This window comes from Chenopodium quinoa, unplaced genomic scaffold (assembly GCF_001683475.1).
Source record: "Chenopodium quinoa cultivar QQ74 unplaced genomic scaffold, ASM168347v1, whole genome shotgun sequence".
Taxonomy (NCBI): Eukaryota; Viridiplantae; Streptophyta; class Magnoliopsida; order Caryophyllales; family Amaranthaceae; genus Chenopodium; species Chenopodium quinoa.
The window spans coordinates 744834-766109 of NW_018743574.1; the positions used below are offsets into that span (position 1 = coordinate 744834).

At 36.1% G+C, this 21276-nt stretch overlaps 1 protein-coding gene across 1 annotated transcript; it reads left to right on the plus strand.

Moving 5' to 3' along the window:
• The first annotated feature begins 10880 nt into the window (after positions 1-10880).
• On the plus strand, positions 10881-16150 carry LOC110681838. Its single transcript, XM_021857970.1, has 7 exons — positions 10881-11495; positions 11955-12393; positions 14475-14530; positions 14625-14855; positions 14975-15266; positions 15352-15548; positions 15651-16150. The coding sequence occupies exons 1-7, from the start codon at positions 11056-11058 to the stop codon at positions 15802-15804; spliced, it is 1809 nt and encodes a 602-aa protein (XP_021713662.1). The 5' UTR covers positions 10881-11055; the 3' UTR covers positions 15805-16150.
• The last annotated feature ends 5126 nt before the right edge of the window (positions 16151-21276 follow it).

The window sequence follows — 21276 nt, forward strand, 5'->3', positions numbered from 1 at the left end:
TTAGAAAGGGGAAGGATCCGAGAATAGAAGATGAAAATGTTTCGAAAAAAGGGAAGGAGAAGAGCAAGGGAAAGGGAAAGGCCAAAGATGCGTCAAAGAAGAAAGTTAAGGGTAAAGGGAAGGATGAAAAGAATTATTTACCCCCGGCTTGCTATACATTGTCAAGGGTAGAGAAACGTATGTTTTGTGCATGTTTGTACGGCATTAAGGTTCCATCAGGGTACTCATCTAACATGAAAAGATTTGTAACCTTAAATGGAGAATTGAAGCTGACAAGTATGAAATCCCATGATTGTCACATTATGATGCAAGTATTCCTACCGATTGCAATCCGTGGTATTCTACCGAAACACGTGAGGGAAGCGATTACAAGCCTTTGTTCGTTTTTCAATACAATTTGTAGCAAAGTTCTTGATCCTTGTACACTAGATGCTTTGCAAGCAGATGTGGTTGTGACTTTGTGCAAATTTGAGATGTATTTCTCACCCTCATTTTTTGACATAATGGTTCATCTGGTTCTTCATTTGGTGCGTGAGATTAAGTTGTGCGGTCCAGTGTTCATGAGGTGGTGCTACCCTTTTGAAAGACACATGGGTACATTACAAGATAAAGTACGGAACCGAGCTCACCCTGAAGGAAGTATAATGCAAGGGACAGTGGGTGAGGAGATAGGTAACTTTGTGGCGGACTACATAGCCCTTGCTCAACCTATTGGTCTTCCTACTTCTCGACATGAAGGTAGACTTGATGGTCATGGCACAATAATTGGGTCGAAACGAATGTCACCAGACCGAGATCAGTTCTTACAAGCACACCTTTATGTGTTGCACCATGTTTCAGATGTGCACCCATATTTAGACAAGCACATGGCTTGTTTGCGTGCCGAATTTCCATCCAAAGGTGAAAGGGCACTTATGCAGTTGCATAATAAGAAATTTGTTGATTGGTTTCGTGAACGAGTAATGATTGGATTGAATGATACTAATGTGACCGATACAGTACGGGTGGCTTGCGTACGGTCCTAGGGATGATGTTCGTTCATTTGAGGGATATGACATCAATGGGTACACTTTTTTGACCGAGGCTCGTGATTTGAAATCTTCCTCCACCCAAAACAGTGGTGTAACTCTTGTGGCATCGTCAAGGGAGTTTGCAAGTTCTAAGGATAAATCACCTGTCGATGCAGAGTTGTCATACTATGGTCGAATTCAAGAAATATGGGAGCTTGATTATTGTGACTTCACGGTTGCTCTTTTCAAGTGTAAGTGGGTTGATAATATCAGGCGTAACGTCAAACATGAGGACTTTACTCTTGTAGATCTTGGCCACTTGAATGATAGTGCGGAACCATTTATCCTTGCATCTCAAGCTAAGCAAGTGTTCTACGTAACTGACCCAATGGATTCAAAATGGTCTATAGTGCTAGCTGGCAAAAGAAGAATCCTAGGCATTGGAGATGTTGAGGATGAGGAAGAATATGATGCGTTTGATGATTCAGCACCTTTCACTGTTCCTAGACCTGTTGTACTAAATGACATAGACAACGAAGCAGGTTATATGCGATCAGACCACAACGAAGGAATTTTAGAATGGGGTAGTTTGATTAAAAGTTAGTAATGGTTTCATTGCAAATATAGTTTAGTTATCATGTATATAGGAGCATAAGTAGGCGAAAATGATCTATTTGTAGTTTGAAATTGCCTAAGTGTACTCATTATCATGCATATACAAGGTTATAGGACCATAAGTAGGTGAAATTGGCTTAAATAGCTTCTACTTAACCCAATTCTTTTGTTTTGTGTATGAACTAACATTTATTCATTCTAACAACCTACATTCAATATATTTAACATGTTTGTAGTTTGAAATTGCCTAAGTGTACTCATTATCATGCATATACAAGGTTATAGGACCATAAGTAGGTGAAACTGACATAAATAGCTTCTACTTAACCCAACTCCTTTGTTTTGTGTATGAACTAACATTTATTCATTCTAACAACCTATTTTCCATATGTAGATTGAAATTGGCATTTTGTACTCATTATCATGCATATACAAGGTTATAGGACCATAATAAGTAGGTGAAAATGGCTTAAATAGCTTCTACATAACCATAATAACTATCATGCATATACTTTACTATACACTAATATTGTTTTATGATTGCTTTGACAGGTGCTTATATCTCATGGCGGAAGATCATGATCCTCCTTTGGTAGAGGACATTGACGATGGTGAGTATGAGGACTAGTACGAGGATGACGACTCCGATGATAGTGATGTGCCTTATGATGTGAATAAGGAGGATGACTTGGGTGAGCCAGAGGATCAGGCTCAAGATGAGTTCGAGCGTAGGCTTGACGATTATGAATTTTAGCTGAACGTGCACCGGCCATTGTAAATACAACACGTGAGATTGTTGGTGAGAACCCGACTACTGAAAGTCAAGGCTAAGGACAAGATTAAAACAACACAGGTGGTGGAGGGGGGGAAAAGGCACCGACTGAAAGAAAAAGAAGGGGTCCGACGAGAAGCTTTAAGAAACCGGACGGTCCCATGGTCTTGGAGTATGACAACAAAGGCCAACCCGGGCCCAAATGGCGTCGACTGCTAATCAAGTTGGCATATGTTCGTGGAAAATCCCCATTACACTTGTAATGCGGCAAGTACCTCCGAGTTTGATTCAAGCATTTTGGGATGATACAAGGGTAAGTGTGTTTTTGGCACATTTAGACAATTTAAGATACCTTAACCTTATGGTTGTTACTAAATAGAAACTAATAATCGGTTTTAATTTGTGCTTGCAGAGGCAGTTTTCTATTCCTAATGATCCCGAGAAGAAAAGGGTGTTTGTCTCTTTATTAGCGGAAAGATTCAGAGGCTTTAAGACCAAGTTGACTAATCGGTGGATCCACAAGAAGAAGAAGGTGCAAACAAAGAAGAAGAATGCCAAAGAGGATGACCGTCTCCCGTGGCAAATATGGCCGACCGTGTCAAAAGATGATTGGGAAGAGTTCGTTAGAATGAAGAGTCAAAAGAAAGCCATTGTAAGTTTGTGTAAATCTGATCTCAATTGAATAATAGCTTGACACTTTTTGTATTAATGAGACTAACATTTTTTGTTTTGTAGGAACTTCGAGAGCAAAATCAAGCGAATGCAGAAAAGAAGGAATACGTCCATCGTATGGGTCCTAAGACTTTTGGTGAAAAGAGACCTGAGTGGGCCGCTTCGGGTTTATACCCTAAAGCGCTTCTAGTGGCATCGAAGGAACCCTCTAGTTCCACGATCACTACATTGGTGAGTCGTGCCGATGATTTCTTTTGTCCTCTCCATTCGTTTGATAAGAAAACCGGAAAATGGTCCATCAAGGGTCCGGAAGCCAAAAAACTGGTGGATAAGCTTGTAAGTTACCTATGAATTGTTGAAATTAAGTCACTTTTGCATCTAATCACTGTACAAACCATTAACTGTTTTACTGACCTCATTTTTCCTTATGCTATAGCTTGAGCACACTCAAGAGATGGTGGAGGGCAAATTTGAACCAAGTGTGGAGAATGACCCTTTCACCATGGCTTTGGGAAGGCCATACCATCCAGGACGAGTAGTAGGTTCGGGAGGGTCATTGCTTGGATGGAATAAGGTGATGGGTCCTGAATACACAAAATCGGGTAGATCTCGAGCCAGTGTTAACTCACCGGGGGAGTTGGATGCCAAGGTGGCATCAATTAAGGAACAAGTACGCAACGAGTTAGTTGGTGAATTGAATGCTTGGGCGAAGCTGATGAACTTACCGACTTTGCCGTTCCTCACTAGTACCCCGGTCGACTCATGTTCTAAACCAAAAGGACAAGGAGAAGGTGACAGACATGGAGGAGATGAGATACGTGGTGAAGATGTGCCACCTGAGGTAAAATCAATTGGGTTATTAAAAGTTTTAAAATACCGAGTTAATTGAGATTTGAGGTGCAATGATTGATGTACTGTTGCAGGTTCCTACTCCTACACATGCGGACTCGAGGGAGCTTGAAAATCCAAACCGCATGAATTTCCAGAGTTACAAGTGATTTGTAACCCTCTACCTTAATGAATTTTGTTATATCTATGCTGTTGTAAAAGTCCTATTTAACTATCTTCTTTTTATATATATACTTGTGTAGGAAGACACCCGGTGTGCACTTCTAGCCCCGGGGCATGCAAATAGTACCGCGTTGAGTTTGGTGGCGTATGGTAGTGCCCAACCGACGACGAGTGCTACGGCGGGGCCACATCATTACTCGGTTGGGATCGATTCAGTGGTTGCGGGGTTCGAAGACATCCCACTACCCGTACCGATAGAGGAGGTTGAGATAACAACGCTTTGGCAAGATGTAGGTAGCTTCGTTGATTGGCCACGTGCATGGGTGAAGTTGATTAATAAGGAGGTAAATTATTTAGTTCTCAATGTTTTTGGCGCATTTCATCAAAATAAAGCCAATTCGAGCCGAAATAGCTACTTACTTGCCTATTTTCTTCATTTCTCAACTTATAAACTCATTGCATCTCAAAACAACTCATAATCACATATTTATAAGTGTTTGTCATTTGAAATTACATAAAAATCGCCAAGTTCTAATTTTTTTTTTTAAAATATGCAACTTCCGCCGCACTGGGACACCCGAGGGAGCCGCCCCCGCTGCCGGAACAGCGAAGGCACCCCGCGCCGAGGCCACAACAGCCCTGACAGGTGGCTGCCAAGGCTGTAGCAGCCACGGCAAGTGGCTGCCAGACTGCTGCAGCCTCGGCAGCAGCCTACCTGGCTGCTGCAGCCTCGACAGGCGGCTGCCATGGCTGCTGCAGCCTCGGCAGCACCTACCTGTGCTGCTACAGCTATGGAAGCCACCTGTCGAGGCAGCAGCAGCCCAGGCAGGCTGCTGGCAGCCACCTGCCGTGGCTGCTACAGCCTTGGCAGCCACCTGTCGGGGCTGCTATAGCCTCGGCACGGGCTGCCTTTGCTGTTCCGGCAGCGGGGGCGGCTCCATCGGGTGTCCTGGTGCGGCTGCCGTTGCATATTTTTTTTTAAAAAAAAATTAAGCAATTTTCATCATTTCATCAAAATAAAGCCATTTTGAGCCGAAATGGCTACTCACTTGCCTATTTTCTTCATTTTTCAACTTATAAACTCTTTGCATCTCAAAACAACTCATAATCACATATTTATAAGTGTTTGTCATTTGAAATTACATAAAAATCGCCAAGTTATAAGTTTTTGGGTCCAATTCATCAAAATAAAGCCATTTTGAGCCGAAATGGCTACTCACTTACCTATTTTATTCATTTCTCAACTTATAAACTCCTTGCATCTCAAAACAACTCATAATCACATATTTATAAGTGTTTGTCATTTGAAATTACCTAAAAATCGCTAAGTTCTAAGTTTTTGGGTCCAATTCATCAAAATAAAGCCATTTTGAGCCGAAATGGCTACTCACTTGCCTATTTTATTCATTTCTCAACTTATAAACTCCTTGCATCTCAAAACAACTCATAATCACATATTTATAAGTGTTTGTCATTTGAAATTACATAAAAATCGCTAAGTTCTAAGTTTTTGGGTCCAATTCATCAAAATAAAGCCATTTTGAGCCAAAATCGCTACTCACTTGCCTATTTTATTCATTTCTCAACTTATAAACTCCTTGCATCTCAAAACAACTCATAATCACATATTTATAAGTGTTTTTCATTTGAAACAACTCATAATCACATATTTATAACTTATAAACTCATAATCACTTGACTATTTTATTCATTTCTCAACTACTAAACTTATACATTCTCAATTCATATCATAATTACATATGTATAAGTGATTGTGAGTTGAAACTTATTATTTCTCAAACTATTTCAGATTTCCAATGGAAGAAAAACTTCAAAGAGAAAGAGGGTGGAGAAGCCTAAAAGAATTGATCAACCTAAGAAGAAGCTAAGTGAACAACGGTCCAAGAGTGAACAAGCGTCGAAGTTGCACTCCTCGAAAGGTTCACCCATGCCACCTACTCTACTTGTTGAAGACATTGTTCTTCAATCGCTCTCTACTGACATGACCTTTCTTCACAACCGTGCTTGTCATTTGGTCGATCCCATGGAAGTTGCACTTCCTAAGGCAATGTTCCACTATGATGAGGATGCAATTGCATGGATCAACAAAGAAGATGTGAAGGAATTTCTACGTGGTGCAAAGCTTAACATTTCCCTCATTCAAACATTCATGAGGTACTTCAATGCCTACATAATCTATACTTTTTTCAAGTTATTCAAATTGATGGTGATTATCCTACATCTGATAAATTATTCAATGTTCATGCACGCAGAGCACTACAGGAGCACTTAACTGACACTGATTCTCCTTGTAAAGTTGGGTGGTTATGCCCCGAGCAGTTATCCACTACTAAAATCATAGGCAACCCCTATGATGTGTTGTACTATGTTGAACAGAGTATAAGGGAATCAGCGCGTGCGGGAGACAAGTTCATATTCGCCCCATGTTATAGAGAGTAAGTCTAACCATGTCAAATTCAATCGATTTGGGCTCATTATATGTTGACTCCTAAATATTAATTACCTTGTCTATTGTGAACTTATGTAGGGAGCATTGGAGCCTCATGGTGATTTGTAATTCCACTAACACAATTTATCACCTTGATTCAGCTCGATCATCGAAGAAGTGGCTCGTGAAGTCTATATTGCAAAAGTAAATATATATAGCAACCTAGTGATGATTATTGCTAATAATAACTAATTTAGTAATCATACGACTAATCAAATTTGAAAGTACTTTTTTATACTACAGTGTTATGAAGAAGCTACATTGTCGTGCTCCAAAGGGTCCAACATGGAAGACACCGTTGGTAATTTACATGATATTGTGATTATCTTGAAAATCTATGGTAGTAAATATTTGCTCATTTCCTTTGCATGTTTCACTGATGTGATTTGTTTGTCATATGATAATGCGCACAACAAGAGAATGGACTTGATTGTGCTTTGTATGTGATGAGATTCATGCTTGACATTGTGACTCATTGTACGGACACTCAACAACTTGATGAGGTAAGTCCTAAAACTTATTGAAATGCTATATTGATGTGATTTCACGCCTTAGACACCTAATATTACCCAACAATGGCATGTTATGAGAAACAAAAAAGCTATTTCACAAGAAATGTAGAAAATGGGCTGAATAGAAGTCATATGGGCCATATTAGGGCCATTTTGTGTTAATATGCTCTTTTGATGTGATTTCTTTCCTTATACACATATAACTAGATAATATTGACATGTTATGAGATAAATAAAGTTCATTTAATAAGAAATGTAGGAAATGGGCAAAGTAAGGTCATATAGGCCATATTCGGGCCATTTTGAGTAAAAAGCGTCATAAACCTTAATAAAATGCTCTCCTATACAATTTTAGGGTTACACACGTACAACTACCCAACATTGACATGTTATGAGAAAGAAATAGTTCATTTGATAAGTAACGTATAAAATGGGCTACATAGAATTCATATAAGCCCTATTTGGGCCATGTTGAGTAAAATGCGTTGTTAAACTTCTTGAAATGCTATATTGATGTGATTTCTAGCCTTAGACACCTAATATTATCCAACAATGACATGTTATGAGAAACAAAAAGGCTATTTCACAAGAAAGGTAGAAAATGGGCTGAATAGAAGTCATATGGGCCATATTAGGGCCATTTTGTGTTAATATGCTCTTTTGATGTGATTTCTTTCCTTATACACCTATAACTAGATAATATTGACATGTTATGAGATAAATAAAGTTCATTTAATAAGAAATGTAGGAAATGGGCAAAGTAAGGTCATATAGGCCATATTTGGGCCATTTTGAGTAAAAAGCGTCATAAACCTTAATAAAAGGCTCTCCTATACAATTTTAGGGCTTACACACATACAACTATCCAATATTGACATGTTATGAGAAAGAAATAGTTCATTTGATAAGTAATGTAGGAAATGGGCTATATAGAAATCATATAGGTAATATTTGATAAAATACATATTATTGTTTGCCTAATTAATTATTTTTAAAATAATGTTTTTGTATTTCAAGTTTTGCAAGGTCCAAAAGGATGGTCCGTTGACAATCAAGGAGCTTAATGAAGTTCGTGACATGTTGGTGTCTTTTATCACCTTCAACATGTAAATGGCATTGTAATTGTAAATTATTTATGTTAACTTTTGAATTATATAACTTATTATTCATTATATATGTACTTACTATTATTTGTATATGTAAGCAATTTTTTTTTTGTATTGCGTTTGGGAATATTTATATCTATATATATAATTGAATTCTTGTTTTTAATATTATTTTTGTATCTTATTGTAATAATTAATAATATTATTATTATTAGTTATTATAATAATAATATTATTAATTATTATATTTAATATAATTGCTGGAATTACAGGTTATTATTATTGCTGGAAACAGGTTTTTTTTTGTAAATATTATTGCACGATGGGAAAAAAAAACGAAAAAAAAAAATTGGTGAATAGGCACCGGTTAGGCAGCAATCGGTGCCTAAAATATCTACCACAAAAAAAAAATGGCGGGAGAGCAGTTTTAGGCACCGGTTAACCGGTGCCTATTTTACCCTATGGCACCGGTTAACCGGTGCCTATTCCACCCTATGGCACCGGTTTTGAACCGGTGCCAAAAACCAAGTTTTTGGCACCCCTCACATAGGCAGCGGTTCAAACCGGTGCCTTAGACCGGGTTTGAACCGCTGGCAAATGCCTTTTTTCACCTAGTGTGGGTAGCTTTATATTTTATTATTATTCTCTCCTAATATAGATCTCACATCATTTCTCTTTTTCATGGTCCCCACTTTAATAATAAAAAATATTATCACCTTTAACATATTTTCTCCTTCACCAATCGATTGTTGGTTAGTGTTGATTGAGATTATACTTGGTAAGGATGACCCATGTTCGATCCCCCGCAGTAACAATTGAAAGGGGACTAGAACCCAACCACCGAGAATTAATCCTTGAATCCGGATTAGCCCAAAGGATCAATCGAGTGGAACACCAAAAAAGAAGAAAGAAATTTTCTCTTTCATTGTCTCCATCTTACTTTTAGTATAATTATTTATTTACCACTCACGATGTTATATTACTCTCCTAAAACTCCATGAATTCCAAAATGATGCAAATAATAAAAAATAAAAAAAAAATTTTTAAAAAAAAACCCCGAGGGAATACTATGTATAGAGTTTAGATTTATTTTATTTTATTTTATTTTTGAACGGGATAACGAAGCTAGATTTGATTGTTAATATAACAAGAATAATGTGTGATCGATAATAATTAGCTTATATTAATAGAAAGTTAGGCCCTATTCTTTTAAGCTTTTGAACAGAGCAGAGCAAATTGAAGCAGAGTCGAGCCGAGTAATAAGTCATAACCTCCTATGTACTCAAAATTATAATGCAAAAAATCTAACTAACCATTTAAAAATTTAAAGCCTATAAAAGAGAGATAAAAAGATAAGAACGTTTATAACACTAGTATATATAATGACACAACATTTAAGAAGTGAACAAACCATGTTATATTACTAGATGATAAATTGAGGTGTATCCTTTCCCCCTATTATTAAACCAATTGAACTAGTTGTGTGCAATCTATATTAGTAATATATTAAAAGGTGTTTTTAACAACGTCTAAATGTCACATAAGCTCCCCTCACTACGCCACGTCATCCATTTAAGTACTTATAACCCTACGTGACTCTTTATGATTCTTTATCACCAAGCTATGTGATTCTTATATAATCTTTTGAATACAAAATATTAATATGTAGCAAATGACAATATGAATAACAAATTTAATTACAAGAAAATAAAATCATAAATTAACATGCTTATTAATAATTCATTAGTTGCATGTAATAACCCGGGGCATCATCTGGGCCCAAAAACTAGTTATATTATAACATAAAAATAATTTAAGCATTTATGAGGTAGGTCATAGTCCGAACAAATCAAGCATGTTTTTGCAAAATTCACTCATGTGTCAATAGCCTTAAGAGTTCAAATCTCCTATACGCAACTTCCACACATGAATGTATATAATATCGTAAGTTTTCTCATATTTAACACCATAAAAATTACTCCGTAACAACAATCCTACTTCAATTTTTCTAATACGAGTATCAAATTTTTATATTTACATCGTACTTGATTTCTCACAAATATCATAAGTTAGAACAATTCAATAATGACACCCTAACCTAGCTAAAAAGTATAAACCATGATTAATAAGTACTCCCTTCGTCCCATAATTACAGTCAAATATACTATTTTGGGTGTCCGAAAATGTTCCTCCTATTACTTAAAATAACATTCAATCATTACTTACTTTTTACCTTTTCCATACAAATTACACACATACCTAAAAAATCATTACTTACTTTTTTACTTTTTCATACAAAATACACACATACCAAAAAAATCATTACCTACTTTTTAACTTTTCCATATAATATTCTCTACTTTTTATCAACATTCTTCACTTTTTATCTTTTTCATACAATATTCCTCATATTTTTTTATCATCCTTAAAAAACGTACTTTTTAGAGTTATTTACCTGTAATTATAGGACGAAGGGAGTAGTTTAAAACCATAAAGAAAGAAGACAAAGACAATAAAGATAGTGCTGACAACACTAATTACAATAAACCACCATTCCAAAAATCAGTACAATTCCAATTAGTTCAATATTATAGGCCCAGTCCAGCCCAATGACGTACGTTAATTGCGAGTTTAGATTACAGTTTTGACATCGTATTAAAGACTCAGCACTAAATTGTCACCTACCTAAATATCTTTGACATTTTCACTTGACTTTTTCTTCTTCTTTTGCCATTTTCTCCCTAAAACTTCACTATTTAAACCCCCTTTCTTCCTTTCTCTCTCCTACCAAACCGTTAATCCCTACATCCCCGCCATTTCCCTCTCTTTCTCTCTCCTCCATCTTTCAATGGGTCACGAAACTCTCTCCAACTCGTCGGAAAACGTACCGGAAACCGCTGAGTACAAGATTCCGGCGACGGAAAACTCCGGCAAAACGTCGCCGGAAAATGAGAGGAATGGAGTTTTTTACCCTCTCGAGAATCTTCCGAGACCGGAGGCACCACCGGGGTTAAACGGTGACGTTTTGAAGAAGCCTTCTTTGGAGAACAATTTTACCGTTGATGTTCCGGCGATCGGAAAATACCTTCTTGAAACGAAGAACAGTCTTTCTGCTGCTATCTCGCGACGGTTGTCGTTTGAAGACGACGTTAAAGGAGGTGGTGGTGTAACTGAGTTTTATATGTCTGGTATTCAAGTTGTTGTGCGAACTAAACAGGTTGATGAGGAAACTTCGGAGTTGGCTAATCTTAAAGGCCGAGTTACCTTTTACTCTAAATCCAATTGCAGGTACTACTTTGACACTCTTGTCTCCCCGTTCAATTCACTTTACGTATTCAAAATTTTCATTTTATCAGAACAATTACATCTTTTTGTTTTTGATTCATGTTCTTTCGAATTCCAATTTTAACGGTAAAAGATTATAAGATTGAAATTACTCCATGATAATATAGAATAGTTTTTTTTTTCAATCAATATTCTTTCAAGTTTAATGTAACACGACCTTAATAGTACTAGACTACTAGTAAAGACGTGAAATGGACCAATGGCGTAATTTTACACGCGAGTGTTGGGAGTTACACTCTGTGGGCCTGTGGCTATGTTAATCAATGTAGAGTCAAATATGTAGTATTATTGTGTTAATGATTTACCATAATTGTTAGAGTTAATATGGAAGATAATCCACATTTCCAATTATAATATAAAGTCAAATATTTTGTTACCATAACATTTTTATATTTTGAGCAGGGATAGTGGCGCAGTAAGGAAAATGTTACGAGAAAAAGGATTAAAATACGTAGAGATAAACATAGACGTATATCCGGCTCGAGAAAAGGAGCTGATAGACCGAACCGGCGGTTCAGTAGTGCCGCAAATATTCTTCAATGAAAAATTAATAGGCGGTTTAGTGGCATTAAACTCGTTACGGAATAGCGGTTTGTTGGACCAAAGGGCTAAAGAGTTGCTTGGGAGTGAGTGTCCTGATGATGCACCTGGACCGCCGGTGTACGGGTTTGATGAACCGGAGGAGGAACGGACGGATGAGATGGGTGAAATAGTTAAGCTTTTACGGCTCAGATTACCTATTCAGGACCGGTTGATCCGGATGAGGCTTGTCAAGAATTGTTTCACTGGTACCGAGTTAGTAGATGTTATTGTACACCACTTGGGCACCTCACGTACTGAGGTACTCTTCTGCCACTCTCTTTTGATAATTAATTTTCGTATTTGATTTTCCTTACGATAATTTATTGTGAGATTGATGGATTCCTTGCTAATTACATTGGCAAAGTTTAAATTTATCTGAAATTTAAATTTACGTGAGACTAATACGAAGTACGCATGTAACGTAAATTGTACGTGAGCATGGTAAATTCTACAAATGAAATATTTTAAGGGTAAGGGGCGCTTCATGCTTGGTTGTAAGCTAGACTTGTAACGTGGATCTCGTTTTCTTGTGAGATAATTTTATACAAACATATCGGTACTAGGAGGGAAAACTAGAATTAAGTTCTTTCTATGTCTTAGATTGACCTTCTCAAATGAAGGGTATAAAAAAACTATAATAAATGGTCAAAATTTGTATAATTTGACTATGTTTTTTTTTGGATAATCTTGTTGGTTTATTTTTGAAAATGAATTATATTGAAAAGTTTGTAGATAGGTGCTACATACGGATTATGTTACAATTGGTCAAATGTTTGTTGACCTATAAATTTGTAAGAGGATGTCAAATCGTATATAAGGTAGTATTGGGTAGAACTTTGCAAAATTCATGATCTTTTCGTGAATTATTCAACTTTATGTGTTCATATGTTTTGGATTAAATTAGTGGTCCATTTGTTATTAAAAAAAATTCATTGAGATCTGTTTGTGTATCATGATTAAGATTGATACGAGTACTTAGTACAGAGTATTGAATATATATGCATACAATTATTTAATTGCTGATAATACTGTATTAGAAAAGCCCAAGCGTTACAGAGTCATAAATAGTGAGAAGGATTGTTTAATCCTTGGTACTTGAAATCTTTTCCAAGTAGTATGACAAAGAGGATGATGTTATATAATTAGTTGACTTGTTAGTTGATTGTTACACGCTTATTACTTTAAAACTTTTTTCACTTAAAACTTCTAAGTATGAGTTTACAACAGCACTTACCTATTTGTGGTGCTGACTTGTGCTTAGATTGTTGTCTTTCCACTTTACTTATGACTTTGTCTTTATGTTTGGATATGGTCCACTAATTAAGGATTGATTACCAACTAACTAACTTTTCTTTAGGACTTGGTCTACCTTTTGAAATTTCTACTGCGTTTTAAATAAGTTGCACAAATTATGATTTTAGATTATGATTTTTTGTGTTACAAAGTCTACTTTTGTGGTGTGACAAAGATAATGATGGCATCTACCAAGGGATGTGATGGAAGAAAATGATGAGAGCTTGTGGGTTGTGGTAGACTGGTAGGTTAGAGGAAGATAATTGCAACCAACGCCTCACCCATCTAATACAAGTTCCAAAGATTATGGGACATGCATCTTGTTGCTTTTGGGTATTTTACCTTTTAACCTATGTTACTCGAACTCTTCATTTTACCTCAAGTATACTTGTGTTGGACTTTTGACACTCGGACATAGGTAGGGGCCGTAGGGCACTGAATCACTTCTTTATAAACCAAAATCATGGAAAATTTTCACAAAATAGCCTAGTAGACACTTGGACATGTATCCGTGTCGGACATAGGTACTCAAATCCGAGTAACATAGCTACACTAGTACAATACAAAATAATGTATTCCACCCAGTAGTGATAAACATGTTTTCTAAGCTTCTAAGAAAAGACCTTCCATCTGTAAGAGTGTAACAGATTCAACTAGGACTTAGAACTATTCAATAGAAATGTGTACATGACTAAAATATTTGAGTTTATTATTGTATACCCCTTAGACTTATGAGTTTAGAATGTAACCAGAGAGACAGCTACAACTGCAAATGAAGAATGGTAAATATGACTACGAGTATTCTCAATAGGTGGTGTAATGAGGATTTCAAAGTCTATAAATGTTGTTGAATCATGGAAATGATGAGGACTAAAGTTCTCAAGTACATTAACAACGTTGATAATATGATTTGGATTTTGGATGTTTATATTATGGATCAAGAATTAGTTGGACAATAAGCTAATGGATGAAACTGTTGGATGTTCTTTTCCAATTCCTTGTATTTGTGTAAAAAGCTGCCATAACCTAACCTTTATTCTCATTCAGGCAATTGGGATAGCAAAAGAGATTGTTAGGAAGCACTTCATACACCATGTGTCCAGGTAAACAAAGACTGCTACCTGCACTGTCTCGAAAATTTGTAGTTTTTCTCTGTTACAATACACGAACTTAATGTATGAGGTTCCTTTGCTGCAGAGGAAATTATTTCGAGGATGGGAATGAAGTATACAGATTCCTTGAGCATGAGCAATTTATTCCAAAATGCTTCAATTTTCGAGGATCCTTGGATGATAGAGAGCCTGAATCTGCTTTTAGAATTGGCCAAAGACTGATGAAGATCATGTCTGCCATACTCGAATCTTATGCATCTGAAGACAGGCATCATCTTGATTACTTGGCTATCAGCAACAGTGAAGAATTTCGCAGGTATACTACTTAGTATTCAAAGCATTCTCTATTTGTTTCTGTTGGCAAGTAGATAGATTATGTAAGAGTACATCACAGTTGATGAATTATGCTTACCTTGCGCTGGTTCTGAACCACAGATATTTGACTATGGCCCGAAGTCTTCAGAGAGTGGATCTTACTGCTCTGTCAACTGATGAGAAACTGGCTTTCTTCCTTAATCTTTACAATGCTATGGTCATACATGCTATGATAAGGAGAGGATATCCAGAGGGGATGATCGAGAGGAAATCCTTTGTTACCGACTTCCAGTACCTAGTTGGAGGAAGTTCATATTCTCTCAATGCTATTAGGAATGGTATACTCAGAAGCAACCACAGGGCTCCTTATGCTTTGACTAAACCTTTCAGTGCAGGAGATGACCGCCTTCAGGTAAAATCTCTTTTATCTTCTTCATCTTGGAATGTTTGAGCAATAATCATCCATCTTATGATTTATCTTATTACTATGTATTCAGATAGCTCTACCAATGGTCAATCCATTGATTCATTTTGGACTTTGCGATGGTAGTAAGTCGAGTCCATCTGTTAGATTCTTCTCACCTCAAAGTGTGTATGCTGAGCTGAGAGCTGCAGCAAGAGAGTTCTTCAGCCGCAACCCAATAGAAGTGGATTTATCTAAAAGAACTGTCTGTCTCCCCTGCATCTTGAAATGGTAATTCATCAGTCATCACTTCATATCTTCCTAACTTAGACAATACTTAATCATAAACATTTGAATAGAACTGAAACTAATGCTCCTTGCAATATGATGCAGGTACAGTGTAGATTTCGGAAATGGAAAAGATATCTTCAAGTGGATTCTGAGTTATTTGGATGCAGAGAAAGCAGGTCTCTTGAGCCATCTTTTAGATGATGGAGGAGTGATCAACATCATTTACAAAAATTATGATTGGTCCATGAATTCATAAGTTAATAGTTTCAAGGTTATCAAGCAATAGAATACTACTCTGGAAATTGTAGTACTATGATAGTGTAATTTGAACAAGCGATATAACAGCTTAATCTGGACCGAGCATATGGATTGTGAGTATAGATTTAGACTAGAAATTTTGTATGTAGTTCCATTCATAATCAGGATCTCATTCCCATTGCGAATAGAACTACTTCTATAGACAAATAAAACATTTTTTGTGAGATTTGAGTAAATATTATGTCAACTAGAAGCATTCAAGATTTTGTTTCTTGAGACTGAATGAAGAGTGGTTGTAATAAGACTGTAATTTGTATAGATATTAAGTATTCTTGGTTTCTTCCCATGCAAATGTGTTACTTCCCTAACAAAAGTGTCTGCAGTAGCACAAAAATTCAATTAAAGCCATAAATTAAAAGAAAAACACTTTTTTTTTTTAATAAACTTGACATAGTATATAAATTTGATTTTCTTTTATTTACCTGTGCCAAATTGGTAACATGCTCGTCAAAAAAAAAAAAAAAAAAAAACAAAAAAAAAAATGGTAACATGAAACCTTCAATATTGCATAGATAGATAAGGTAATGCAAAATATAAATTCAGTCAATATTTGTTGCAGTTTTCTGAAATTGTCACAATAGTACGGCAAATTGCCACATTATAAAACCAGTACTTGAACAAATTTGACTCCCAGAAAAATCTAAGGTTACACTTCAAGTGTTCTTATTTAAACAGGAAAGATCAATACTCAATAGGATATCAAATTATCAAACAACCTTATGTTCCCATCCAAGCCAGGAATAAAGTAAAAATAGAGCTGGATTGAGGGTTCCCTTCGCCTCAGTTGTGTCTTCTTCGAGCTGAAGGAGGCAGGTATGAATCTTCATTTCCAACGAGAGCAAATTGAACTTACTTTTACCATGCTTGATTGCGTTCTGAACTACCCGGAAAGATTCAAGAGATGCACAACTTTCTTCATTTGCGAGGACGGATGTTCCTACCTGCACAGGAAGGTAATGCAGGTTCAAACAATCATTCTATTGTGATCAGGATATTCTACTGTGAGTGCAGCAAGTGTGGCTTGAGCAACTGGTGTGCAGGTCATATACTCATATATCAGTATAAAGCGATAGACTGAGCAATAACTGAAAGCAAAAATTGTGAATCATTTTTTTAGAGTAAGAGATGAAAATTACTCTATTCTGCAGATTAGCAGACATGCAGTGTTGCTTCCATGACACAGAGATCTTTTCGATCTTCTTCAACAATTTGTCAATCTCTCTGGCTTGTGACAACATTTTGTTCACGTAACAAACTTTTTTCAGCTTTTCAAGAGCAACCACTTTTCGCTGTGGATGGAGTGCATTGACCTTGATCTACATTAAACCAGGATTACTTAATATACAATTGTGAAGAACAGGAAGGATGGAATAGAGGAAGGAGATAGAGAGGAGGGGAAAGGGGTCAGAACTCAGAACTCATAAGGCATAGAGAAATGATTATGATGTACAACAGAATTTGTTGATTCATAATTTAAGACACCACAGATAGCACTCATAATTATGCAAAGTTGAAGGCCATATACAAATTAAACATAAAGAAGACTTCATAAGAAAATTTCAAAGCAAGTTGAGAAGGCGACTGATATAAGATTTATAGAAACCATTTCACCAATTGAAAACATGAAAATGTAAATGAAAACTCCAAGGATCAAGGTGCATGACATGAGCCTACATTAGGGAAAGGACTGCTAGAGATCAATATCTTCCTCACTGTACTACTAATTTATAGACGAAAACCCTGTACCGTACCATTCCAACCATGTCTTCTTCTTCTTGATTTGTCTTTTATCAGAACATTAACACTAATGAAAACACAGATATACCTACATAATACATACATAGGAATATATAAAAGGAGGTAAAAGGGGAGGAGAGAGAACCTCTAATCTCACAGGATTCTTGGGAATCATCATGTCTAAACGATTAAGTTCTGTTAAGAGGGTTTTAACACGCTCAGACCTGAAAAGGAAAAAAAAAAAAATTGTCAAACACTGTCTGCCATTCTATTTAAGAAGTAAGAAGATCAATAATTGCATCATATATATAGAAATTGCAAAAGATAAAGAATGTTCTTTTCCAAAATGTAAATTATAAAAACCACTACATAATATTTCTCCCATTAATCTTTTCTCAATCTATAAAAGGTCTAACCATGGCGGAATTGCACCCATTATACTCTGTAATTGTGTTTAGTGCATTAACACTACCTCAGGCATGCTTTTTGTACATAGATATGAGGCAATTGTTATTATTAACTACTACGTATTAAGTATGATCCTCCACATTAGAAAGAAAGGAATGTCTTCTGCCCTCATCAAGCATAAATTTTACAGTCGCAATTTGTGGAAAAAACATTAAGGCCTTGTTTGGTTTGATGTAAAATATTTTCAATGAAAAGTTGGTTTTCAAGGAAAACCATAATTGCAAATAAGTTTTCTTTTGTTTGATTCATACAAGAAAAGTTATAAGGAAATTAAAAAGGAGTGGAAATTTGAGGATGGATAAGAGGGGTGGAGTTGGGAGGAAAATGTGGTTTTCCTTGTTTTGTAATGGGAAGTGTTTTTCATCATTGGGAAAATTGTTTTCTACTCCTTTACAAACCAAATAAAGAAAAATAGATAAATGTGAACATTTTACATCAAATAAAGAAACCATGTGCGCGCGGGATGTGCCATGGTATTGCCAAACAAATGTATGCAAGCCCACAACTTGCTGCTAGCTTGGATGACAGGATGACTTTACTTCATAAAATGTGAGTACACTTAGAATGATGAAATATTGAAATGAATCATTAAGTGATTTTGAGTAAAGTAAGATTTCCCTTTCAAAGGCAAGTCACAAGAAGTGAGGTATGTCATGATAGGAAAACCAGCCCTTTGTAAGCCAAACATAACTTACATAAGGGCACCAGCCGCGTCACATTGTGGATATGAACTTGTCTAAGTGAATGTGATCATGCTAAAGATCGTATTCTTTCTCTAATCCATAACTTTATCAAAGAGAAAAAGAAAGGGCTACATCAACCTCAATGACAAAGCAGGACAATTTTATGCTAGTTAACATGCAACAAATAGTCAAATATATAGCATCATCTTAAGCAGTACTTGAAAAATCACAAACAAATAAAATGAAATACGTACTTGTGATTCGGCCAGATCCAAGTTGGGGGTGGCCACAGTACATTAGAATAGCCAGGGTGTGATCTAATAGCACTGAGATGAGCAGCATCATCCAAATTCCATACACTAACATGAAGGTCATGTTGTTTAAACTTAAGCAAGGGAGGTTCATCATCAATTCCACTATAATTCCTAAAACTCTGTTCTTTAAAAAGGATGCAATTTTTCCCATGGGAATCATGGAGCAACTCCGCTGGCGCGGAGAAGGAAAATTCAGAACCAAAGAAAAAAGTCTGATCACCAATACTTTTAACCCCAACCCATTTCTTTGAACTCTCATTCAGCTCATAAACTTTAAACAAACTAACAATTTTCCCAGAACATTAGATCGAACGACTAGATATAATCTCCCAATCGATTCCACAACACGTTTCCGCCTTCCACCCCCTCCAGCAATGGGTGGGCTAACAACATTCACTTTCGATGAGTTCCTAGAGCAACCAATTTCAATTTCATACATCCGTCCCCTACGATTAATACCTAAAACCTGGCCCTTAAAATCGATAATGTCATCAAAACGAAAGCGTCTACCATCATGTATAATCTCCCAATTAGTTCCAGCACTCAAATTCTCAAAACTACCCCCAAAACCCAACCTAAGCAGCCCCAATTTCCCTTCATGTGAGAGGACAACAACAGCAAAACCATCCCCATTTGAGACCAAAACAATCTTAAGAACTTCCCCAAACCAATCACGAGGTTTCGAAACCGTACCACCCCCATCTTCAGGAAGATAAGTAAGATTATAAAATCGACCCAATTCAGTAATACGATACTTTAACAAATATATACTGTCAGGAAAATTCATAGGCATAGAATAAGCAATTTCTGAAAAGGGTTTACGAATACTCACTTTATCAATTTGAGGTTGATCAAGAAACAGAACCCATGCATTAGCCATTGAAGATGGGGTATAATCAGGATCAAATTGTGGGCGAAGAGCGAAGATAGCAGTGCCGGATAACAAGGAAGGGTTGGAATTTGGAATGGCATAGTGGTGAAGGAGAGGATCAGGCGGAGATGGGGTGATCAGAGGCAGGGGAGAAAACAGAGACTGCGGCGAAGAGGAGAGAGAAAATGGAGAAGAAGACAACCATGAATGACATACGCTACGGAAGCTTAAAATGTCAAGTGGGTTTGTGTATAAACGTTTAGATATGTCGGAAAGAAGTTCATCAGGAAGGTCTGACCATGGTGGAATTACACCCATTTTACAGAGTATGCAAGTACTCTGTTTCAATTTTACTGTATTTTTTTAAAAAAAAAAAATATTTTTTTTTCTTGGTTTTGTGGGTTTAGGTTTAGAGCAATTGAAATTGAAATGAAGAGAGAACTTGATTGTGTGTTTTTTATTGCATTATATGCTAAGAAATCATATCCAATGCAATAATGGCATGTAATAATGCCAGCAACGGTTGCAGAAACACGGGATATTGTCTGGTTGACCATTGACTGAACCAATTTAAATGACGGTAATGAAGTATTTATTTTTACTGAAATTAAACTATTAAGAATTTTATTGAAGAGAACATCGTCTATTATTTCAAATTATTGTAGAATATCGAAGCTTAATATTTACATTACTTTCTATTTTGACACTAAATCACTATTATTGACTATGCTCTTTTTGCTAAACTTAAATTATCTTCATCTTAATGCTATTGAAATGAAGACAGAATTTGATAGTATATTATATGTTAAGAAAAGCATATCTATTGCATTAATGTTATTCAATAACGCACACAACGGTTACAGAAAATACGGGATATTGTTTGGTTGACCCTTAATTAAACAAATTTGAATGACAATAGTAACTGTATTATTTTTGTAAGAAATTAAACTACTTTATATTTGATCGAATATTATCGAGTATAAAATTAAGGTGAAGAGTACATGACCTATTATTCAAAATTATTGCATAGTTTTGCCGATCCAAAATATTTGTAATACTTTCTATTTTGACACTAAATCACTATAGATTTTGCTTTTTTTTGCAAAAATTAAATTTTCTTCATCTTATTTTTGAAGAGAGAACTTGATTGTATGTTAATATTGTATTAATTGCTAAGAAAGCATGTCCAATGAAATAATGTTATGAAATTATTACAAAAATACGGGATACTGTCTAGTTGACCCTTAAGGCCTTAACCGAACAAATTTGAATGTGAATGCAAAATTAAGGTTTGACAAGACCACGGTCTATGCAAAATTATTGTATATTATTGTCAA